Raw genomic sequence first — 26,713 nt, 5'->3', positions numbered from 1 at the left:
CTTATTATCCCGGAGCTTCCATCGAGTCCATAGTTCAAAGGGCTTGGGGTAATATAAAACCATGTTCTTTGATTTCCGTTAACATTTTTGTTTGTCAACTGACAGCAAGTGCTGAAAGCAACTCCTGGTAATGCGTTGCATGTCTTTTCTTCTTCTTTGGCCAAACACCCCAAAAACAATTTATAGACATCATTAAATTGCGTAGTTGTGGTGTTTCTTTAGAACTTTATTCTTGCTGTTCATGTTTCCTGTGCCCTGGTTTTTGGGTGGGACACCCCAAATATGGATGGCCATAGTCACCACCAGCACCATGAAAAATGCATATTAGTAAACTAAAAGTCTTATTCATCATCGAGAAAGTGGATATGGAGTGGTGGTGGTGCATTTTCCTAAAGGGTGAGCACTCGGCTCGACTATACGATGTGCTCCAAGCCACCAAGCCAGTCAAGGGAGTTTTGCAGTGTATATCGCCTGGCTTGTCGTTAGCCAAAATGAACGTAAATTGAATGAAAATGACTCATTTCTGCTCGTTATGGAGTGTGTTTCGATGTGGCCTGGGCGAGTTTGTTTGGATTTATAGTTTCCAGCCAAAATTTTTTAGAATGTGTATGGAGTATCCTACAAAATTCAAGCTAAAAAGCAACAACGACACACACACAACTAAGGCGACATCCACCAAATGTCTCTTAGGGATTTATTATTAGCATAAGGAACTGTTTCTGCTTCAGTTTTGGTTGCGGTATGGTTTTTTATGGTGATTTTTTGCCATTTCATGTTTTCTTATTTTTTGGTTTTTTGTTGTTGGCAGAAAGTAAAAGGGCATTTTAATTCATTTATGCGATTATTACAATTTTGGATGGCTTCCAACAAAACCATAAGGAGACGTAGAAACGTAAGAACACAAGATCTCTGACGACATGTGGATTATATTTCGTTATAGATTACTTGAGTGTATAGCTTGAGACATGTGTAGAATTCTCTTGAACGAAATATATTAATATTGTTTTATTTTTTGTTTGAAGAAAGGGAAAATATAAAATCGGGGACAGTGGGGGAAACAAAAACTAAAACTACTACACGCAAAGAAAAAAAAACGTTTGGACCGAAAACGTTTTTCTTTTGTTAGAGTTTTTTGAATTGCTTCGAAAATTTTAAACTTTTATCAACAAAAAAATTCGTTTGTTACAATTTTTTTATTTTTTCAATAAAAAAAGTTATTTTTGAAACAACAACAGAGTCCATTTCGTTTATATCGAACACTGTTCTTTTCTGACTTTTGGTCTTTAATAAAACACATTTTACAGTTCAAAATTTAATATAGTACAATGTAATGTTGAACATTTTTTTCGGAATCTTCCGAACATATGTAGAATGTATGTAAAAAAAAAAAAAAAAAAAAAAAAAACTTTGGTCGAAGCAGGGATCGAACCCACGACCCTTGGCATGAGAGTCAGACGTAGCAACCACTGCTCCACGGTGCCAAACTAAATGCTTGTTTCTGTTAAATAAACTTTGTTTATTCGGTTCGTGGGCGCCGCAAGCTATGCTATATAAATATAACTTATATGGATATTTATCTATTGATGACCATAACAGGTACATAGCTCAGTGGTTAGTGTGTTGGCTTACAAAGTGCATGGTCCGCGGTTCGATTCTCCGTCCAGGCGAAAGGTAAAAAAATTTTAAAAATTTATAAAATCGTATAATTTCTTCTACATTGTTTGTATTACAGAAAAAGGTGCTAAGAACTAAAAATCTTCGTGGAAGTGAGAAAGATGTGAGGGAAAATGCAATTAGCCAGAAAAAAAATTTTTTTTTGAGTTAGTCTTTATGAAATTGTTTTTACATCCTGGAAAAGAATAAACGTTTATCACAAAAAGTATATACTTTTCTTCCAAATACACTTCCTTACAGCGAAAAGCAAATGAGAAACGAACTTTGTTTGTCTAAAATTTCGTTTGGGAGGAAAGAATTATTTTTTTGCGTGTAGGGCTGTAAATTTGAATCTTTTCGCTTCGGCCACTATGAAAAGTGGAATCCTCTCAAAAGCGGGCAATTTTCGAGAGGCTTTTGTTACATTATAAAACTAAAATCCAAAGAAAAAATTCTTCCGGAAAGAAAATTTAGGCAAACGAAATTTCCATTTATCATAAAATATTTTCTTTACACTGAAACAAAGCATGTCCGGTTCCAAAGATTTCCAAAGAAAATACAAGAATTTCTTCATGCTTCATATGTTTATAATTTTTCTTTAAATCTAAAAATTGTTTTGCGTATCTTAGTTAACACAAAACAATTTTTAGATTCAAGAAAACTTTCCCAAATTTTAATAATAACTATAATAATAATTGAATTAACGGCCATTTTCATGTACCTTCGTTAGGCTTTAACTGCCAGTTAACAGAAAGAAAAATGGAAATATCTTTTCTCCGGTTAACTGCAAAAATTTTCAGCAGTTAAGATTCTAACTGGCATATACGCAAGATCACAGATATGTAGATATCACGGTTTAAAAGTTCGTTAGCTAACAGAGCTTCATGAAAATGGGGGGTAAATAGCTTTAAATTGGCTTTAGTGACATATAGATGTGGCTTCTGTGCAATGAACGCACAATTTTCGGATCCAAAAATAACACTTTGATTGCATTGTTGGCTAAGCTTGTTTTTTGTTTTTGCTGGAGTATTATAAGTCCCTCTCTTTAATTATAAATACATTTTCTAGAAATTTTCCCAAACTACTATCAATAAAGTGTTAAAACTATATTTTGTGAATATTTATTTATTTTATTTTTTATTAAATTTATTGTTAAAAAATAACCAAGCCTATAAAGGAGAATTGAAAAGTTACCTTTGTTATAACTTCATATTCTCACATTTTTGAACCCAATGTGCTCCACGCATCACTAAGATGCCTACATACAAATACTCTAGACACTTTGGCTGTATATGTATGAGTATGCTCAGCCTCTGCCTCTCTGCCTTATGACGTTTTGTTTTGTTGTGATGTGAGACGATACGATACGATTGCAATGTCTTAATGCCTGGATGATGTACTCAGACATTGATGGATGAAATGTTGTTTTCTTTACCACCACTATTTTTATAGCTCCAGGGCAATGAAAATACAAAAAAAAATTGTCCCCTTACGTTATTTCACCACCCCCACACCCCTTCCACCATCACAGATAAACACAACTGCCCCAAAGTGGGGAAACAAAACAAACAAGGTCTGTCTGCCTAATCAGAGAATATAGGCGATAAAGGGAGATAATACAAGGACTATTGGATGAGTGTGTGTGTGTGTTAGTGTATATATTTTTTTGCCCATATTTTTGGTACATGTTTTATATGTTTAAGAGAAATATACGCATATTTCTTTCTATATGAAAAAAATATGAAGAAAAAAAAAAAACAAATATTTTAGCTTTACTTAATAACAAGCCATATTTTCTCCTTTGTTTTGAGACTATTATTTTTAGAAAATATTTTTTTGTTTTCATCTTTGTCGTAAAAATTATCGATATGATACAAACTTATTTGAAATTCATATCACACATACACATATTTCTTGATTATTTGTTTCATGTATGCAATGTGGAGAATGTTTTCTTTAGAGAGAATCCTAATCTACTTTAATATAAAACAAGTATATACGGCCGTAAGTTCGGCCAGGCCGAATCTTATGTACCCTCCACTTCTACTAAAGGCTGTCATCCACAATCGAATTACTTGGGTTGCGATAACACTTGCCGATGGCAAGGTATCGTAAAACTTTTTAACACTGTCTTCTAAATTGTAAGTTAGCCCATACGGGGTATATATTAAACAAAAAAAGGCCGATTAAATACGTATATAATCTAGTTTGACAAAATTTTCTATAGAAATAAAAATTTCTGTTGGTTAAGCTACTCTGTTGGTTAAGCTACTCTTGTAGTTTAGTCAATGTATGGTTTTAAGCTGAAATAAAAAAACAACAACAATGCTTAAAGAACAAAACCAACAATAACAAAACAAAACAAATGGAAAAAGAAGAGGAGGCACGCTCAAAATAAACCCAGCCATGTGAATTCAAATCGATGATTTGACAGTGGCATAGGAAAAGAGATATGTTTGTTTCGAGTTTATTTCGGCATAAGCCGGCTATCAATGTAAAACCTTTTTTCGGAGGGTTCAAGTGTGGTTTTTGTTGGGTTTAATAAACTGCCTGAATTTATTCTGATAATTGGTTGATAGTTTTGCTGCAAGTAGAGGATGCTGATGAGGAATGTGGTAATTCCGAAACGTGCGTCCATCCAACCATCTTGCAGTCTATAGGGCTTTGCCCAAATAAATTTGACAAACATTCTTTTCCTCTGTTGGTTAAGCTACTCTTGTAGTTTAGTCAATGTATGGTTTTAAGCTGAAATAAAAAAACAACAACAATGCTTAAAGAACAAAACCAACAATAACAAAACAAAACAAATCGAAATAAAATTTTGACAAAATTTTCTATAGAAATGAAACCTTGACAAAATTTTCTATAGAAATAAAATTTTGACAAAATTTTCTATAGAAATAAAAATTTGACAAAATTTTCTATAGAAATAAAAACTTGACAAAATTTTCTATAGAAATAAAATGTTGACAAAATTTTCTATGGAAGTAAAATGTTGACAAAATTTTCTATAGCAATACAATTTTGACAAAAATTTCTATAGAAATAAAATGTTGACAAAATTTTGTATAGAAATGAAATTTTGACAAAACTTAGTATAGAAATAAAATGTTGACAAAATTTTCTACAGAAATAAATTTTTTACAAAATTTTCTATAGAAATAAAATCCAAGAGGCTCCGGAGGTCAAATCTGGGGATCGGTTTATATGGGGGCTATATATAATTATGGACCGATATGGACCAATTTTTGCATGGTTATTAGAGGCCGTATACTAACATCAGGTACCAAATTTCAACCGGATTGGATGAATTTTGCCCCTCCAAAAGTCTCCGGAGGTCAAATCTGGGGATCGGTTTATATGGGGGCTATATATAATTATGGACCGATATGGACCAATTTTTGCATGGTTGTTAGAGACCATATACTAACATCAGGTACCAAATTTCAATCGGATCGGATGAATTTTGCCCCTCCAAGAGGCTCCGGAGGTCAAATCTGGGGATCGGTTTATATGGGGGCTATATATAATTATGGACCGATATGGACCAATTTTTGCATGGTTGTTAGAGACCGTATACTTAGACCACGTACCAAATTTCAACCGGATCGGATTAATTTTGCTGCTCCGGGAGGCTCCCCAAGCCAAATTTGGGGATCGGTTTATATGGGGGCTATACGTAAACGTGGTCCGATATGGCCCATTTTCAATACCATCCGACCTACATCAATAACAACTACTTGTGCCAAGTTTCAAGTCGATAGCTTGTTTCGTTCGGAAGTTAGCGTGATTTCCACAGACGGACGGACAGCCGGACAGACGGACAGACGGACGGACGGACAGACGGACAGACGGACGGACGGACGGACATGCTTAGATCGACTCAGAATTTCACCACGACCCAGAATATATATACTTTATGGGGTCTTAGAGCAATATTTCGATGTGTTACAAACGGAATGACAAAGTTAATATACCCCCATCCTATGGTGGAGGGTATAATGACAGTTAGGTTAATTCTCTGAATGAGAAGAAGAGAGAGTTGGATGGAGTGGATTGGTGGTTGAAACCCCCTTGGAGGACATAAAACTAACATTTTTTTCAAGAAAATGGAACTATTGTCTAGAATAGCTTTCTGATTCCAATTTAAGGATTCGATTTAAAAGACATGAAGACACCTGTACACTGTGTCCAAATAAGGTATCAAAGATAAGGTATGTGTCCAAATAAGCCGCAAAAAACCATAACTCTCACTTATATCTTCCTCAATAAACGTGTATAAAATAAATTGGACTTTTGGAATTTTTCGTCGATTTTGGTTGGTTCGTCGATTAGTCGATTTTCACCAAGATCAAAATTTGATACTCGATTTTCAAAACATTCAAAGACCGATTTTAAGAATTACAATATGTCGATTGTGGCTTTTCGGCTTTTTAACAAAAAGTCATTTAATTGAAAAAAAAAAACAAAAACGGTTTGTTAACACGGTTGTCACAGTTGGTTGAATTCCACCAAAATTAGTAGATTTTTTAGTGGTTGGTAAATTGGTAGAATTCTTAATTTTTTGGAAGATTTTGTAAAATATTTCTCTCCAACTAAGATGTATGCAACATATTTCTTTTAGGAATACAAATTTGGACAAAATTTTCTACAGAAATAACAATTTATAAAATTTTTTTATAGAAATAAAATTTTGACAAAATATTATATAGAAATAAAATTTCGACAAAATTTTTTATAGAAAAAGAAAACTAAGGGCGTTTTCGTTTCGCAAAAAATATGTTGCCTTGGTGTTGCACTACTTTTTCCATCATTATATTTTCGCCCAAATGATAGTGCCAATCCAAAGTTATTGCTAATTCATAATATTGTGAAGGATACCGGATCCAAAATCGATGACAATGTCCTTCATATTTTGCAATCAATTTCGAGAATGTTGCACCTTTTTCCCCAACCGAAATCGCCATAAGACCAAATATAAAATAAAATTTCGACAAAATTTTCTATACAAATAAAATCTCTATAAAAATAAATTTTTTTAGAGATACAATTTTGACAAAATTGTCTAAAGAAATAAAATGTTGACAACATTTTCTTAAAAAATAAAATTTAGACAATTTTTTCTATAGAAAACAAAAAAATTAGACAATTTTTTCTATAGAAATAAACTTTTGACAGTTTTTTTTATAAAATTAAAATTTTGACTAAATATTCGATAAAATTAAAAAACTTAGACAAAATTTTGTATAGAAATAAAATTTCGACAATATTTTCTATAAAAATTAAATTTTGGCAAATGTTCTATAGAAATAAAATTTTGACAAAATTTTCAAAAAAACAAAAAAAAATAAAATAAAATTGTGACAAAATATTCTAAAGAAATAAAATTTAAAAAAAAAATTTATATAGAAAATTTCGATAAAGTTTTTTATAGAAACAAAATTTTGACAAAATTTTCTAAAGAAATAAAATTAACAAAAAAAAAAAAAAATTAAGAAATAAAATTTTGACAAAACTTTCTAAAGAAAATGTTCTATTAAATAAAATTTCGACAAAATTTTCAATAGAAACAAAATTTTGACAAAATTTTCTAAAGAAATAAAATGTTGACAAAATTTTCTAAAGAAATAAAATTCAGACAAACTTTTTTATAGAAAAAAAAAAAATTTACCAACTGTTCTACAGAAATAAAATTTTGACAAAATTTTATATGGAAATAAAATTTTGACAAAATTTTATATGGAAATAAAATTTTGACAAAAAATTCTATAGAAATAAAATTTTGGCAACATTTCAACAACATTTTATTTCTATAGAAATAAAATGTTGACAAAATTTTCTACAATAATTAAATTTTGGAAAAATGTTTCATATAAATAAAATGTTGACAAAATTTTCTATAGAAATAAGATTTTGACAAAATTTTCTTAAGAAATAAAATTTGGACTAAATTTTCTTAAGAAATAAAATATAGACAAAATTTTCTATAAAAAAAATTAGACAAATTTTTCTACAGAAATAAAAAATTTTTTGACAAAATTTTGTATAGAAATTAAGTTTTACCAAAATTTTCTAAAGAAATAAAATTTTGACAAAATTTTTTAAAAAATAAAATTGTGACAAAATTTTCTAAAGAAATAAAATTTCCAAAAAATTTTCTAAATAAAATGAAATAAAATGTTGCAAAAATTTTCTTAAGAAATAAAATTAAGATAAAATTGTCTACAGAAATAAAATTTCGGCAAAATTTTCTATAGAAATAAAATGTTGTCAAAAAATTTGGGAAAATGTTCCATAGAAATAAAATTTGGACAAAATTTTCTTAAGAAATAAAATATAGACAAAATTTTCTACAGAAATAAAATTTTGACAAACTTGTCTATAAAAATAAATTTTCTATAAAAATATGACAATATATTCTATGAAATTAAAAATGTTGACAAAATTTTGTATATAAATTAAATTTTATTAAAATTTTCTAAAGAAATAAAATTTTAACAACATTTTATAAAAAAATAAAATTGTGACAAATTTTTCTAAAGAAATAAAATGTTCAAAAAATTTTCTAAAGAAATAAAATGTTGCAAAAATTTTCTTAAAGAATAAAATTTAGAAAAAATTTTCTATAGAAATAAAAATTTAGACAAATTTTTCTATAGAGATAAAATTTTGACAAAATTTTCTTTAGAAATAAAATTTTGACAAAATTTTCTATAGAGATAACATTTTGGCAAAATTTTCTGTAGAAATAAAATTTCGACAAAATTTTCTAAAGAATCAAAATTTTAACAAAATTTTCTAAAGAAACAAAATTTTCTATAGAAAAAAATTGTGACAAAATTTTTTATAGGAATAAAATTTTGACAAAATTTTCTAGAGAAATATAATTTTGACAAAAAATATTCTATAGAAATGAAATATTCTATAAAAATAAAAATTTTGACAAAATTTTCTAAAGAAATAAAATTTTGACAAAACAGTGAGTGGTCACCGTGGTTGTTAATCTATGAGCCTTAAGATAGGCTACAATTAAATATGTGTATATTACAACTTCATTTGAAAATTCAAAATATTATATTCATAGAAATAAAATTTCGACAAAATTTTCAAAATAAATAAAATTTTGACAACATTTTCTATAAAAATTAAATTATGATAAAATTTTCTAATAAAATAAAATTTTGACAAAATTTTCTAACGAAATAAAATTTTGGCAACATTTTCTAAAGAAATAAAATTTTGACAAAATTTTCTATAGAAATTTATTTTTGACAAAATTTTCGAAAGAATGGAATTTTGACAAAACAATGAGTGGTCACCGTGGTTGTTAACTTAAGATATGCTACAATTAAATATGTGTATATGCCATAATTTACAACTTCATTGGAAAATTCAAAATATTATATTCATAGAGAGTAAAGTAACACAAAAATAAAACATTAAGCCCAGATAGTTTAGGTTCTACCTTAAGGTAAGTACTATGTTCGCTTTTCGAGTTGAAATTTTCGCGGGTACTTTACTAAAACAATGCAATATAAAGCAGATGAATTTACTCAATTGATGAGCAATTTCTTGTTCCTATAGATTTCGGCATGACTTTACGGGAATATGTTTGTTTTCATTTATAATTTTATTATTTCAGGAAAAGTAATCGCGAAAATATAGTGATTTTCAACTCGAAAAACGAACATAGTACACACCTTTAGTTTAAAACCTCATTGAAATTTATTTAAAAAAAAAATTAAAAAATTGCCAAAGTTTTCGTAGGGAATAAAATAAAAACTTTAAAACCTGGTAATATTAGTAGTAAAGGTTCTGCCTTAGCTCTATCCATTTTTGTTTTTTTTTTTTTGCCAAAATACCTCAATTTTCCCATGAAATTTTTTTCTCATCAAATGTGACATCTGCGTAACACGATAAGTTTTCCATGGTTTGCGGCAAAAGTTCGATGATATGTTCTCCGTTTTTTTTTTGCCATTAAACATGTCGAAAACTTTATACACAACACCACCAACAGCCCCAATCCATTTCTTTCCATTTGAGGTTGGTTTTATTTTCCTTTACTGCATAGGCAAAAAAAAAAACGCAAGCCCAAACTTAGCATCGGTTTTTCAAAGTGTGAGTTTTTCTAGTTTATGACTCCATGAAAAGGTCACACAAAAATGATGGCACTCTGCTCTACCTCCCTTTATAACATCGACTACCACACCCAAAGTAGAAAAGACGAAATGAGGCAAAAGAAATAAAACTTTAACCAAAAGTTATACAACATCACTTAAAATAGACGCCACCACGACGGCGACGACATTGGTAAGACAGCACATAAGAGACAAGATATTTGATGCCGGTGGATATTTTGTTTTTCCATCCAACTCCACTTCAGAATTATGAAACTTGGGCGGCTGAAAAAGGCAGTTTCCTTGGAAAATTACACCACATCGAACAGAGACAGGCATATGCAATATGGCTAACGAACGACTGCACGAATTAAAGTAAATGATGTGTAGACAAGACCAAATGCTTGAAAGAAAAAACTCTAAAGGCTAAATGTTTGCCCTAAGATTTCTTGGATACATTTTGCAAAATTAAGGAAAAATGTATTTGTTAAAAATAGAAAGTTTTTTGTATTTCTCAAGATTAGTAATGGAATATGAAGATAATTGATATTTGTACTTTAAAGGGTAGCTATATATAGAGAGATGTAAAAGGGAACAAGAATAAAAAAATAATTTAATTAAAATATAAGAATTTTAAAAGGAAACGCTTAGGCTTTGGCAGGATTCGACCAATAAGAGAACATGACGGGAATTCAACCTCTTTAACTGCCTTGGCAGTTCAGTGTATTGATTAGCCGGCAGCTTTAGTTGCTAGTGCTTAAATCATTTTTTATTTTTTGTAATTTTAATTTTAATAAATATGCAAATAAAAAAAAAAATTCACTAAATTGAATATATTTATAAAAATGTTGCATGCTTTCAGGATGAATTTAGCTGACCTCTGAATTCATTAACCTCTTTAACTGCCTAAGCTTAACAATGAAGTCTTACCGTTTAACGTAAACATTATATGTAGAGTAAAATTTTAGAAATTACAATTTAATAATAATTTAATAATTTTCCGATAGAGCCTACAAAAGAAGAACAAGGAACTTCAGCGAATGCCATTATTAGATTTGGAAACTTTGGGCAAAATTAAGAAAATATGATTGAAGGAATTGGAGAACACACACGTACATGGCGAGGCGGGAAGCCGCTACGTGTGATTGTTTTTATTAAAAAAATGAATTTGTTTATAGGCTAATGCCTATTTTAGGGATGTGGACAGAAAACCAAAGCCACTTAGAAAAATTTTGATAGACTCAAGAATGGACAAAAGCTGTTAAGAAACATTATGGTATTCGGCCGAAATTGAGAAACAGAAAATGAAACATATCTATAGGCTGATATAAAAAATTATAATTGTTGCCTACTTTAAGGATCTGTAAAGAAAATCCAAGGTCACTTCTGAAAAACGTTATGGTATAAGACCGAAAGGGTGTTGAACCCATCACCTTTTGCATGCCAAATTGGTATGATAACCATTATACCAGAGTATCTCCCCACTACTTGATAGTATACTGAACATTATAAACTTTATCATAAAACATAAACCCATTTATAGGCTGAGTTAAAAATTATAATTGTTGCCTACTTTAAGGGTTTGTAAAGGAAGCCAAAGCCACTTACAAATGTTTTGAAAGGCTCAAAAATGTCACTAGCTTTACTGAGAAGGCAAAAACAACCGCTGAAAAAGGTTTGGTCCGTTCGGCAGAACTTGGAATCACATGCTAACCATTGCCCACGGTATCTCCTCACAATACGATGGTAAATTAAGGTTGAAAATTTAATTTAAAAAAATTGCCTAAAAAATTTTAACTGCCTGAGTTAAAACTTTTACTTGTTGCCTATTTTGAGGGTCTCTAAAAAATCGAATTAACCCAATTTTGATGTGTTCACTAAAGTTTCCCCACTGTATAGAAGTCCTCCTGAAGGCTGGCTTAGGCATTATAAATTTAAGGAAGGCTTCCTTACACATCAATGTCGGGTCGGTTTTTAACTTTCTGACTCGCATAGGAAAGTAATAGGCCTTACAGAAATTATTAGCCAATATGAAAAATTGTAGGGCTTAACTCGGAGGCTCCATATGAAAAATGGAAATCTGATCAATATCCGAATTTAATTAAATTAAAATTCCAATTTTGCATAAAACTTTGATTGAAGTTGAATACTTCCTTAACATTTGTGAGAAGGCCGACTGATTTGCAATTTAATTTATTTTTTTGAATTTTGACTTGCAAAATATTTATGCAGTTAAAAAGATTTAATAAAAAACTATAGCATACCTTTTAGTTTGATTAAATTTTAAAAATGTTGGCTTATTTTAGGCTGAATAAGGCATTCAGCCTAAAATAAGTCATCTAATTTATATTTTTATTTTTCAACAACATCAGGCAACATCTAATTTATATTTTTAAACATATTCAACATATGTATGTAGGGACTTAATAGAAAACTGAAGCCTATTTTAAAGCTGATTAAAATTTTAAAATTTGTTGCCTAGTTTTAGGCTGATTTATTTATTCTGATGTAGTTGGAGCATCAGAATAAAGCACAATGTCCTAAATTACATTTGAACACAATTAATTTAATTAGGAACTACACATAGACTTGGTCTCCACATAGACTTTTTTTCCTGGTTTGGGTACTTGAGTCTAGAAGAGGTCTGAGGTTTTGCAATTTTAATTAATATTTCTGTGCCCGGAATTAAAAACAAATTATATATAGTTACAATAAACCTTAGAAAAGTAAAGCATACTTTAGAGCTTTAGGGAATTTAAAAATTATTGCCTTATTTTAGGCTCAATACAATAATCAAATAATCGAATTTATTTTTCCTTTTCTCAAAATATGTATTCAACAGAATACTATTTAAATCTATTTATAAGCTAAATAAAATAGTAGAAAAATGTTGCCTACTTTTAGGCTGAACAATTTTTATATTTTAAATGAAATGTCTAATTTTCTTTTTGCCCTGTTTTTTCATTGTCTTTACAGATTTACAAATTTTAAATGATATTTAGCAGCCAATACTTTAAAAAATCCAACATCAGCAACAACAAATAAAGCAGCAGTACTTAAAACCAAATAAATATCACGCAAATTTTGAAAAGATTTGAGCATAAACAGCAAAAAAAAAAAAAACAATTTCAATTAAAAACAAAAGCAAACCATTAAATCTCCCAGAGAAAATCCAATTAAAAAGTTTCCAATAAATTTTAACATTAAAATAGCAAATAAGAAGTCCAGTTTTTTTTCGAGGAAAAATAAAATTAATTCACGCCATTTACAAAACAAAAAATATTAAAGACACTCAAATATTTAAAAAGAACATAAGATACACTCAGAGAAAAACGTTCTAAACGTCATACAGAGAGAAACAGAAAAAAAAAACAAAATCAAGACAAAATAAAAACTCTGTTAAGCAAGTGAAAATTTAATTGCAAGTTTTCCCCCTTTTTAAGATAAAAGCAAAACAAAAAAATCCAACTCTCTGCAAAGGCAGATACTCTTTGCAAAATCCATCTGAAAATTAAAACACCAACCAGCTCTACTACTCCCCATCATAGACTGCAGTTTGGTGTGGTAAAGAAAGAAAATTGCAAGCAAAAAAATCGAAGAGAGTGTGTGCGCGCAAGTGAGTCAGCCACGAGTGTCCCAGTGTCTTGGAGCTGCAACAAATTGTGGTAGCTTGGAAAACAGTCTGCCTTAACAATTGCCGCAGATAGTATCAGAAAAAATTAAGAGGAAAATTTAACGGTGTTACTCCAAGTAATCATACAAAAAAATTACCAAAGTGAAAAACTAACGGAAATTTACGTTTCAAAAATAATTTTCCATAAAATTGTGAATTTCGTGAAATTTGTATTAAGAAAATCCAATTTTCTTGAGTGTATAAAATAAAATTGAATGTTTTGAGAGGAGATTTTTTAAAACAAACAAAAAAAAAAAACTTAAGACTGATGGTTTGAAATAACTTCCCTCCAGGGAAATAAATTGTTACAATATTCTGTTATCCATAAACACAAATACCAAAAAAACGCTAAAAACCTCCAAAAAGGTCTCAACCCGTTTGATATATAAATCAAACCGAATTCTGAGACATTACCCAGCTTCCAGGCTATAGAAAATTTCATTCAAAAAAACAAACCAAGAAATAAACGTACGTTCCTCTAGTCATTGACAAGTGAAAGCGTTTCGTTAATAAACGCAAGACCGAGCGATCTGTGATGAGTGATCAGGTTAAAATGAATGGCGGTGGTGGTTCCACCACCATTGATCCCCATAATGGTAATCCCCAAGAAACCATGGACTCGGGCCCCAACGATGTCGTTAATGGCAATGGTAATGGCCAGCCCCAGAGTTTGAATTTGAATGGTGGATCCGTCGTAGGAGGAGGAGGAGCAGGTGGAGAGGGTACTGCTGCTATGGGTATGGCTGCTAATGGCTCTGCTACTGGTGCAGGTGCTGGTGTTGCCGGTGGTGATGCGGCTTCGATGGCTGGTGATGATGCTGGTACTGATGCGGGTGCCAGCTCTATACCACCCTCGGAAGTTGGTGGCCGTCCGCCATTGGATACTGTGGGCTCAGAAGGCGGTGGCCCTTCTAGCATGGGTGGCATGGTTGGCCCACCAAGTCCTTTAACCGGTTGTTATTTATTGATCATTTTGGGTGAACCCCATTCGGAGGAGCATAAGGATAACATCCTACAACATTTGTTAAAGGGTAAGTCAAAGAAATAAAATCAGAAAATTAAAAAAGAAAACATACTGCGGAACACACACTTTCTCAATAGAAATAAATTTTGGAAAAATGTTGTATGGAACAAGTTTTGACAAAATTTTCTATAGAAATAAAATTTTCAGAAAATTTTCTATAGAAATAAAATTTTGACAAAATTTTCTATAGAAATAAAATTTTGACAAAATTTTTTATAGAAATAAAATTTTGACAAAATTTTCAATAGAAATAAAATTTTGAAAAATTTTCTATAGAAATAAAATTTTGAAAAATTTTTTATGGAAATAAAATTTTGAGAAAATTTTCTATAGAAATAAAATTTTGGAAATTTTCTATAGAAATAAAATTTTGACAAAATTTTCTATAGAAATAAACTTTTAAAAAAATTTTCTATAGAAACAAAATTTTGACAACATTTTCTATAGAAATAAAATTTTGATAAAATTTTCTATAGAACTAAAATTTTGACAAAATTTTCTATAGAAATAAAATTTTTACAAATTTTTCTATAGAAATAAAACATTTACAAAATTTTCTATAGAAATAAAATTTTGAAAAAATTTTCGGGAAAATTTTCTATAGAATTAAAAATTTTGACAATATTTTCTATAAATATTTTGACAAAATTTTCCATAGAAATAATATTTTGACAAAATTTCCTATAAAAATAAAATTCTTACAAATTTTTCAATAGAAATAAAACATTTACAACATTTTCTATAGAAATAAAATTTTGACAAAATTTTTGGGAAAATTTTCTATAGAATTAAAAATTTAGACAATATTTTCTATAAATATTTTGACAAAATTTTCCATAGAAATAATATTATGACCAAAGTGTCTATCGAAATAAATATTTCACAACATTTTCTATAGAAATAAAATTTTGGAAAAAATTTTTATAGAAATAAAAATTTTATTAAATAGAAAATTTTGACAACATATTCTTTAGAAATAAAATTTTGACAACATTGTCTATAGAAATAAAATTTTGGAAAAATTTTCTATAGAAATAGAATTTTGTCAAAATATTCTATAGAAATAAAATTTTGACAAAATTAGCTATAACATGGAAACAAAATTTTGACAAAACTTTCTATAGAAATAAAATTTTGTTTTATTTGTTATTGTTGGCTTCTCTTCAATCGTTATTGTTGTTTTTGATCTCAGCTTAAAGCCATGCATTGACTAAACTACAAGTGTAGCTTAACCAACAGAGGAAAAGTATGCTTGTCAAATTTATTTGGGCAAAGCCCTATAGACTGCAAGATGGTTGGATGTACAGCTGTTTCGGAATTACCACATTCCTCATCAGCATCCTCTACTTGCAACAAAACTATCAACCAATTATCAGAATAAATTTGGGTAACTCACTCAACCCAAAGTGAACTACACTTGAACCTCCCGAAAAAGGGTTTGATAGTCGGCTACTGCCTAAATTTTGACAAAAATTTCTACAGAAATAAAATTTTGAAAATATGTTCTATAGAAAAAAATTATGACAAAATTTTCACAAAATTTTCTAGAGAAATAAAATTTTGATAAAATTTTCTATAGAAATAAAATTTTTATAAAATTGTTATAGAAATAAAATTTTGGAAAATTTTTTTATAGAAATAAAATTTTTATGAAATAGAAAATTTTGACAACGTATTCTTTAGAAAGAACAAAGTTTTGTATAGAAATAAAATTTTGATACAATTTTCTATTGAAATAAAATGTTGTCAAAATTTTCTATAGAAACAAAATGTTGACAAAATTTTATATATAAATAAAATTTTGACAAAATTTTCTATAGAAATAAAATTTTGACAAAATCTTCTATAAAAATAAAATTTTGACAATATGTTCTATATAAAAAACTATGACAAAAATAGAAATAAAATTTTGATAAAATTTTCTATAGAAATAAAATTTTTATAGAAATACAATTTTGACAAAATTTTCTGTAGAAACAAAATTTTGACAAAATTTTCTATAGATATATAATTTTGACAAAATGTTCTATAGAAATAAAATTTAGACAAAATTTTCTATAGAAACAAAATTTATAAAAAAATTGCTGTAGAAATAAAACTTTTATAAACATTTTTCATAGAAATAAATTTTTATAAAATTTTCTATAGAAATAAAATTTTTATAAAATTTGCTATAGAAATAAAGTTTCGACAAAATTTTCTATAGAAATAAAATTTTGACAAAATATAGAAATAAAATTTTGACAAAATATAGAAATAAAATTTTGACAAAATATAGAAATAAAATTTTGAGAAAGTTTTCTATAGAAATAAAATTAAAAAAAAAAATATATTTCACATTTTCTATAGAAATAAAATTTTGGAAAAAATTTTTATAGAAATAAAATTTTTATGAAATAGAAAATTTTGACAACATATTCTTTAGAAATAACAAAATTTTGTATAGAAATAAAAGTTTGTCAAAATTTTCTATAGAAATAAAATTTTCTATAGAAATAAAATTTTGATAAAATTTTCTATAGAAATAAAATTTTGACAAAATTTTCTATAGAAATAAAACTTTTATAGAAATGAAATTTTGAAAAAAATTTTTGTAGAAATAAAATTTTTATTAAATAGAAAAATTTGTCAACATATTCTTTAGAAAAAAATTTTTGACAAAATTTTGTATAGAAATAAAATTTTGATACAATTTGCTATTGAAATAAAATTTTGTCAAAATTGTATTTAGAAATAAAATTTTGACAAAATTTTCTATAGAAACAAAATTTTGGAACAATTTTCTATAGAAATAAAATTTTGACAAAATTTTCTATAGAAATAAAATTTTGATAAAATTTTCTATAGAAATAAAATTTCTATAGAAACAAAATTTTGACAAAATTTTCTGTAGAAAAAAAAATTTCTATAGAAATATAATTTTGACCAAATTTTCTATAGAAATAAAATTTTGACAAAGTTTTCTATAGAAATAAAATTTATACAAAATTTGCTATAGAAATAAAATTTTTATAAAAATTTTCTATTGAAATAAAATTTTGACAAAATTTGCTATAGAAATACAACTTTTATAAAAATTTTCTATGGAAATAAATTTTTATAAAATTTTCTATAGAAATAAAATTTTATAAAATTTTCTATAGAAATAAATTTTTGACAAAATTTTTATAGAAAAAAAAATTGGAAAAATTTTTATAGAAATAAAGTATAATTTCGACAAAATTTTCAATAGAAATAAAATGTTAACAAAATTTTCTATAGAAGTAGAATTTTGGAAAAGTTTTATATAAAGATAAAATTTTGACAAAATTTTCTAAAAAAATAAAATTTTTATAAAATTTTCTATAGAAATAAAGTTTTGATAAAATTTTCTATAGAAATAAAATTTTTACAAAGTTTTTATAGAAAAAAATTTGGAACAAAATTTTCTATAGAAGTAAAATTTTGGAAAAGTTTTCTATAAAGATAAAATGTTGACAACATTTTTTAAATAAATAAATAAAATTTTTATAAAATTTTCTATAGAAATTAAATTTTGGCAAAATTTTCTATAGAAATTATATTTTGGCAAAATTTTCTATAGAAATATAATTTTGGCAAAGTTTTCTATAGAAAAAAGTTTCGACAACATTTTGTATCTTTTGGTGGCAACAGTGCCCCTGAATCGATCTAGCCATCTCCGTCCGGCCGTCCGCCCATCTGTCCGTTTATCTGTGAACACATTTTAGTGATTAAAGCCCTACTCAATGTTGTAGTCCGACTCAAATTTGGTTAAGTATTTAAATATATATAAGAGAGAAGTTCACCAATGTGGTATCAAAATGGACTGAATAGTCTAAGTGAGCCTGATACATCGGGCTGCCACCTAACCTAACCTAACCTAAATATAGTTCCCATGCAAACCAACTATCGCCTGATTTATACTCATATCAGCACAGAGGCCAAATTTCTAATTTAATTTACATAAAATTTGTACTGGGGGTAAAATTAACATTCTAGCTATGCATACAGGACCACAGAGAGCAAAGTTTCGATCAGAAAATTCTGAAATTTTGCCAGGAGTAAAATTTATATTTTAGCAATATGTGCCAAATTTGCTTAACATCGATTCATATTGTTTTTTTTTTAAAGAACAAAATGAAGATCTACAAAGTTGTTCTGGCTGTAGTATAGTCGTCTATCCTTACTTATTTTTATTTTTATTTAAATTTAAATAATTTACTATTGCCTGAAATTTAATGTTTCCAACTTACTTATAGCCAATCAAGATCTCTTACATTTGATTCTTAAAAAACACAAATTTATGCGCTTTCATTTTCCAAAGTTTTCTTCTTTTTGAATTCTTCTCTGACCCATATTTTATGTTTGGTTTTTCATAAAACATGCAATGGATTATTTTTTTTTTTGTATTGCAATGGCCAACTATTTCCAATTGTCTTTAGATCACAACAATCCAATTTAGTATTTTGAAAGGTCTCCTCATTATAAAATCTCAAATATTAAAAAGAATAATTCATAGCAAAAAAAAATCAACTGTAAAAAAAACGTTTTTGATTTAACGCCTAAATGCCCAATACATCACAAAAAAAGAGCGGCTAAGAAAACAGAAAAACACTTAACGCCTGAATAATTAACGTCGCGTGCCTGCTCTTGGGTGTGTGCATGAGTGTGTGTATGTATCTATGCATGTAGGTGTGTCTCTATGTTTGCTGTGGCTATGGTTTGTGGTTGTTATTTGGTTTCTATTTCTACTTTGGTTCTTTCTCCCCTTCTCTTACCAATATTGATATAATTTCATATTCAATTTAAATTTTTTGCAAAACAAAAGCCAATCAAAGCCAGCTCCATGCTGAGAAGAAGAAAAACAAAACGCTTCAAACAAATTTTTATAGAACGATTTCATTCAAACAAAACCACAACTTAGGCACAAAGGAAAACAGCTGGCAAAAAGTAGCCGGCAAAAGTCTGCTGCTAACAATGTATGACTATGACTGTCTGGCAGGTTATCTGCTAATGAAATAAGACCTCTCACGTGCTCTCTCTCTCTCTTGCTCTTCTTTTTTGTGGTCAGCCATAATCAGCTGCAATGGCCACCAAATGTCGGCAAGTGTGGATTTATTGTTTGAATAATAGAAAAAAAAAGAACAAAAAATGCTTGGAAAATATTTAGAGAGTTTTTTTTACAGTTTATTAAATATTTAATAAAAAAAAACTAATTCGTTATGCATCATGGATTTATAACGAGATAAGAGTTTTATAAGCTTAGAGGGCCGGAAGAAAAAGGGAATTTCTTAACTAGTTTTTTATAGTTTTCGTAAATACATAGAAGTAAATTTTTACACGAAAGTTTTTAATCATTTTTTCGCCTATATTTAGAACCACTGCGATTGCTTTCAATATAAACTTCTTTACTTCAAAGAATGAGACCGCCGAATTGCGCCTTTGATTTTAAATGAAATCACGCCCTACAGAAATAAATAAAAATAATTTTAAGATTTGTTGTACAATTAAACTCATAGTGATTGGGAAACTTTACTTCTATTTCTAAAGGATAATTTACCGAGTAGATTCCCAGTATATCTGCGAGTTTTAGCCGCTGAAAAAAAAAAACATTTTTAATTTAAAGAAATCGTCTTTAACTCAACTGAACATATTGAATTGTTAAATTTAAAATAAAAACGCTTCAAATATAGGCTAAGACTTATTTTAAGGATTTCCATCTTTGGTTAAAGTTTTTTTAGCATTAAGAAAACTGTTTTTACTTTGAAGTACCTGGCATAATTTGGATATTGAAAATGGAATTTGTTTGTACATAAATACCTTTATTAATATATCGCAAAAATAAAATAAAAACTCGATGAATGTGATCTGTGTCCAATTTTAATTTATTTGATCCTAGATTTAAAGCCAGGGAGGTCCGTAAAAAATGTCTTTATTTTAAAGAAGTCGCATCTTTGGCTCCGAATCAATACCAAAATCCTTAAGGGAAGGTCAAAATCTTTGGATCCAAGTAAACTTTTTTTTGGGTGTAATTGATTTATTTATCAACCGATCTTCTTTCAATTTTGTAACACTCGTAACATTCGGAGCGTGATCCGTTCAGACGTAGATATAGCTCCCATAAATATTTTACGTCTTTTATACCAATTTACAGCGATAGCAGATTTAACAATTTAGCTATGCCTGTCAAATTTGGTTAAAACCGGTTCAGATTTATATATAGCTCCCATATGACCATTGAAGGCCAAATTTTCACTCCGAATTACTTGAAAAGTAAAGAGATACCCAGCAAAAAAGCGTCGCCAAAAAAGTACTGAAAATCTTCTTTTTGGATGAGGAAGTGGTGCAAAATTGACGCAGAAGTGATTAGAGCTCGACCGAAGCAGTTTTTTTTTGATTGAGACAAATTCAACACTGGAACATTTCGATATGAAGTAAATTATTCAAAAAGTTTCGGCTAATCGGCCTCTTGATGCCGTGGCCGATTATCGATTTTTGGCCGAATATCGAAGCTTCGGTCGAGCTCTAGAAGTGATGAATTTAACATGGGCTAGTCATAGGACCGATATCCATTATTTTAACAGTCGTTGAACTTCTTAAGCTGTGATCCGAATTCAGCGGTTAGGGTGTGACTTAAAATTAATTATGTTTAATTATGTTTAAAGTTTCTATAAAAATAAAATTTGGAAAAAATTTTCTATGGAAATAAAATTTTGACAAAATTTTCTATAGAAATAAAATTTGGAAAAAAATTTCTATAGAAATAAAATTTTGACAATGTTTTCTATAAAAATAACATTTTGGTAGATTATTTTTGGCTCGAGTGGCAACTATGAATATGAACCGATATGGACCAATTTTTGTGTGATTGGGGATCGGCTATATATAACTATAGACCGATATGGACCAATTTTAGCATGTATATTAGCGGCCTTTTACTAACACCACGTTGCAAATTTCAACCGGATCGGATGAATTTTGCTCCTCCAAGAGGCTCCGGAGATCAAATCTGGGGAACGGTTTATATGGGGGCTATATATAATTATGGACCGATGTGGACCACTTTTTGCATGGTCATTAGAGAACATATACCAACACCATGTACCAAATTTCAGCCGGATCGTATGAAATTTGCTTCTCTTAGAGGCTCCGTAAACCAAATCGGGGGATCGGTTTATATGGGGGCTATATATAATTATGGACCGATATGGACCAATTTTTGCATGGTCATTACAGAACATGTACCAACACCATGTACCAAATTTCAGCCGGATCGGATGAAATTTTCGTTTCTTAGAGGCTCCGCAAGCCACATCGGGGAATCGGTTTATATGGGGGCTATATATAATTATGGACCGATGTGGACCAATTTTAGCATGGTTGTTAGAGACCATATACTAACACCATGTACCAAATTTCATCCGGATCGGATGAAATTTGGTTCTCTTAGAGGCTCCGCAAGCCAAATCGGGGGATCGGTTTATATGGGGGCTATATATAATTATGGACCGATATGGACCAATTTTTGCATGGTCATTAGAGAACATATACCAACACCATATATCAAATTTCAGCCGGATCGGATGAAATTTTCGTTTCTTAGAGGCTCCGCAAGCCAAATCGGGGGATCGGTTTATATGGGGGCTATATATAATTATGGACCGATGTGGACCAATTTTTGCATGGTTGTTAGAGACCATATACTAACACCATGTACCAAATTTCAGCCGGTTCGGATGAAAATTGATTCTCTTAGAGGCTCCGCAAGCCAAATCGGGGGATCGGTTTATATGGGGGCTATATATAATTATGGACCGATATGGACCAATTTTTGCATGGTCATTAGAGAACATATACCAACACCATATATCAAATTTCAGCCGGATCGGATGAAATTTTCGTTTCTTAGAGGCTCCGCAAGCCAAATCGGGGGATCGGTTTATATGGGGGCTATATATAATTATGGACCGATGTGCACCAATTTTTGCATGGTTGTTAGAGACCATATACTAACACCATGTACCAAATTTCAGCCGGTTCGGATGAAAATTGGTTCTCTTAGAGGCTCCGCAAGCCAAATCGGGGGATCGGTTTATGTGGGGGCTATATGTAATTATGGACCGATATGGACCAATTTTTGAATGGTCATTAGAGAACATATACCAACACCATGTATCAAATTTCAGCCGGATCGGATAAAATTTTCGTTTCTTAGAGGCTCCGCAAGCCAAATCGGGGATCGGTTTATATGGGGGCTATATGTAATTATGGACCGATATGGACCAATTATTGCGTATTTGTTAGAGACCACATTCTAACACCATGTACCAAATTTCAGCCGGTTCGGATGAAAATTGGTTCTCTTAGAGGCTCCGCAAGCCAAATCGGGGGATCGGTTTATATGGGGGCTATATGTAATTATGGACCGATATGGACCAATTTTTGCATGGTCATTAGAGAACATATACCAACACCATATATCAAATTTCAGCCGGATCGGATGAAATTTTCGTTTCTTAGAGACTCCGCAAGCCAAATCGGGGGATCGGTTTATATGGGGGCTATATATAATTATGGACCAATGTGGACCAATTTTTGCATGGTTGTTAGAGACCATATACTAACACCATGTACAAAATTTCAGCCGGATCGGATGAAATTTGCTTCTCTTAGAGCAATCGCAAGCCAAATTTGGGGGTCCGATTATATGGGGGCTATACGTAAAAGTGAACCGATATGGACCAATTTTTGCATGGTTGTTAGGGACCATATACTAACACCATGTACAAAATTTCAGCCGGATCGGATGAAATTTGCTTCTCTTAGAGCAATCGCAAGCCAAATTTGGGGGTCCGTTTATATGGGGCTATACGTAATAGTGGACCGATATGGCCCATTTGCAATAGCATCCGACCTACATCAATAACAACTACTTGTGCCAAGATGCAAGTTGATATCTTGCTTCGTTCGGAAGTTAGCGTGATTTTAACAGACGGACGGACGGACATGCTCAGATCGACTCAGAATTTCACCACGACCCAGAATATATATACTTTATGGGGTCTTAGAGCAATATTTCGATGTGTTACAAACGGAATGACAAAGTTAATATACCCTCCGCCATCCTATGGTGGAGGGTATAAAAACTGGGAGTTATAAAAAATTGAATTAAAATAATTTGATGTGTAGTTAAAATAAAGAAAATCTTGGGGAGGTCATATTCGGAATTGCCTTTAAAGTTGTGGCATTAGAACAACTTCCAATTTTTGTTTGCTTGTTAGTCGAGAAGAGGAACCTAAACTAATTTGTCAAAATTTTTCAATAATATTAAACCGAGGTCCATTTTCGTAGTTAAAATAAAGAAAATCTTGGGGAGGTCATATTCGGAATTGCCTTTAAAGTTGTGGCATTAGAACAACTTCCAATTTTTGTTTGCTGGTTAGTCGAGGAGAGGAACCTAAACTAATTTGTCAAAAATTTTCAATAATATTAAACCGAGGTTAATTTTCGCATTTTTCTGCTACTTTGGACTAAGAGAGACTCTTTTAGGGATATACTTTTTAGGAATTCTCCTGGGTAACACTAGATGTAATATAGTCCACTCCTTGCGACTTTTGCCTTTTCTTACTTAAGTAATTAAAACCACCACATCCATTTTTATTTTCTCCTTTTCGTTATATTCAATAGTGAAATATAAGTAAATTCCCACTCATACTAATAACACAGAAAATAATATTATAATTTTTGAGCTAACAATAAATTGTTGTTACAGAAAATTTTTAAGTTCAACAAAATTTTTGTTGATATAACAAAATGTTTGTTGATATAACAAAATTGGTTGCTAAAGTGACTAAAATCGTAATTGTATTTACAAATTACGTTGTTAGCTCAAATTTAAACATAATTTTAATTGTATTGACAATCAAATTAATTGATATTTTTTTGTGTGAATCAGCAATTTTTTTCTTCTCAATTTTAAAATTTCCATTAACTATGAATCATTGTTCAATTTGAGTATGAATAAAACATCAGGAAATTGATCTACCCAAAAATAAAACTATTCCCACATTAATAACTCTTCGTTAATTCCAACCATCTCAGCCAACACAATTGAGTACCTTATGGATTAATCTTTGATTGGCATTTTAATTTGTCTTTTTTTCGATTCTCCAACTACCTTGGGAAGGCATTCATTTATTGATATAGATTTCATAGGCGGAAAAAAGTGATTGTAATCTTATTTGGTAGACAAGTAATCAGGCACAGTTTTTTCCTCTTCTTTTTCATGTGTTTGTTTGTTGGCAAAAAATTTTTCGTAATTAAAGTTTTTGTTTATCTACATTATTATTATCGGAGTCGTCATTTTTTTTAATTATGATTATAGAGTTTAAGTTATTATGATCGTCGTCATCATCATCATCATCACTGGCATAACGATTTCGCATTCATTTATCACTTTTTTGCAATGAGTGAGTGTACCACAGCGAGAGAAATAATGAAATAATAATAAATGGATTTTAATGGCATCGTTTTTTTTGCTGTCATTTTCTTCTGTAGATATTGCTTTGCGTTTTCAAATGGTTTAATTGGCTTTCATCGGAAAATGTAATTTAATTATTTACAATAGACAGACAAAGGTTAAGAGGTCAAATCGATATATATGGGCATATAATCGTTGTTATCATTAAAATTTATAAGGACGTAGATTTAATTAAACAAGTTTTCATAAAGTAGATATGATTAACATTTGGTGTACATTTTTTCAACAAGACCATCACTAATGTTCATTTTCCTAAAAGTAAGCAATTTAATTAAACCATCCCAAAAGTATACTAAATTTTACAGATTTTTTTTTTAAATTTTCCATAATTAATTTTCATATAAAAGCCTAATATAAATGCATTTAATTGTCAGATTTTCTTTATCAAAATAATCCTAAAAGTATACTAAACTTTTTATAGAATTTTCACAATTCTTTATAAAACCATGATATAAATCGATATATATGTATATGGGCATATAATCCATTAGCCAAGTTATCAAAAAACTAGATATGATCACTAGTTGGTGTGTGTTTTTCATTGATGTTCATTTTCCTAAAAGCAAGCAATTTAATTAAACCATCCTAAAAGTATACTAAATTTTATATTTTATATAAATTTTTAAAAATTTTCCTGAATTAATTTTCATATAAAAGCCTAATATAAATGCATTTAATTGTTAGATTTTTTATATCAAAATAATCCTAATAAATAATCCTAAAAGTATATTAAACTTTTTATAGAATTTTTCACAATTCTTTATAAAACCATGATGCATTTAATTGTTAGATTTTCTTTATCAAAAACAATGCCACTTTTTATGCTACTATGAGTAAATTAAATGCTAATTTTGTCAAAATTTTATTTCTATAGAAAATTTTGTCAATTTTTTTTCTCTAGAAAATTTTGTCAAATTTTTTTTCTCTAGAAAATTTTGCCAAAAATTTATTCCTATAGAAAATTTTATCAAACTTCATTGAATACGTATTTAATCGGCCTTTTTTAGTTTAATATATACCACGTGTGGACTACCTTGCAATTTAGAAGGCGGTGTTAGGAAGTTTTAAGATACGTTGCTATCGGTAAGTGTAACCGCAAAAATTGGTCCATATCGGTTCATAACCATGGTTGCCACTCGAGCCAAAAATAATCTACCAAAATTTTATTTCTATAGAAAATTTTGTCAAAATTTTATTTCTGTAGAAAATTTTGTCAAAATTTTATTTCTATAGAAAATTTTGTCAAAATTTTATTTCTATAGAAAAATTTGTCAAAATTTTATTTCTATAGAAAATTTTGTGAAAATTTTATTGCTATAGAAAATTTTGTCAAAATTTTATTTCTCTAGAAAATTTTGTCAAAATTTTATTTCTATAGAAAATTTTGTAAAAATTTTATTTCTATAGAAAATTTTGTCAAAATTTTATTTCTCTAGAAAAATTTTGACAAAATTTTATTTCTCTAGAAAAATTTTGACAAAATTTTATGTCTATAGAAAATTTTGTCAAAATTTTATTTCTCTAGAAAATTTTGTCAAAATTTTATTTCTCTAGAAAAATTTTGACAAAATTTTATGTCTATAGAAAATTTTGTCAAAATTTTATTTCTATAGAAAATTTTGTCAAAATTTTATTTCTATAGAAAATGTTGTCAAAAATTGTATTTCTATAGAAAATTTTGTCAAAATTTTATTTCTATAGAAAAT

General features: G+C 29.1%; 1 protein-coding gene across 2 annotated transcripts in view; it reads left to right on the top strand.

The window, feature by feature from the left end:
- Positions 1–26,713, top strand: part of futsch — a 298,432-nt gene that overhangs the window by 36,137 nt on the left and 235,582 nt on the right. For both annotated transcript variants that reach the window (XM_075298232.1, XM_075298233.1), the window contains exon 2: positions 12,747–14,474. In XM_075298232.1, coding sequence (XP_075154347.1) covers positions 13,979–14,474 — 496 coding nt within the window. In that variant the 5' untranslated portion in view covers positions 12,747–13,978. The remainder of the gene's footprint in view (positions 1–12,746; positions 14,475–26,713) is intronic.

The sequence above is a fragment of the Haematobia irritans genome, chromosome 3, assembly GCF_050003625.1.
Source record: "Haematobia irritans isolate KBUSLIRL chromosome 3, ASM5000362v1, whole genome shotgun sequence".
Classification (NCBI taxonomy): Eukaryota; Metazoa; Arthropoda; class Insecta; order Diptera; family Muscidae; genus Haematobia; species Haematobia irritans.
This window is presented reverse-complemented; position numbering and strand designations above follow the sequence as displayed.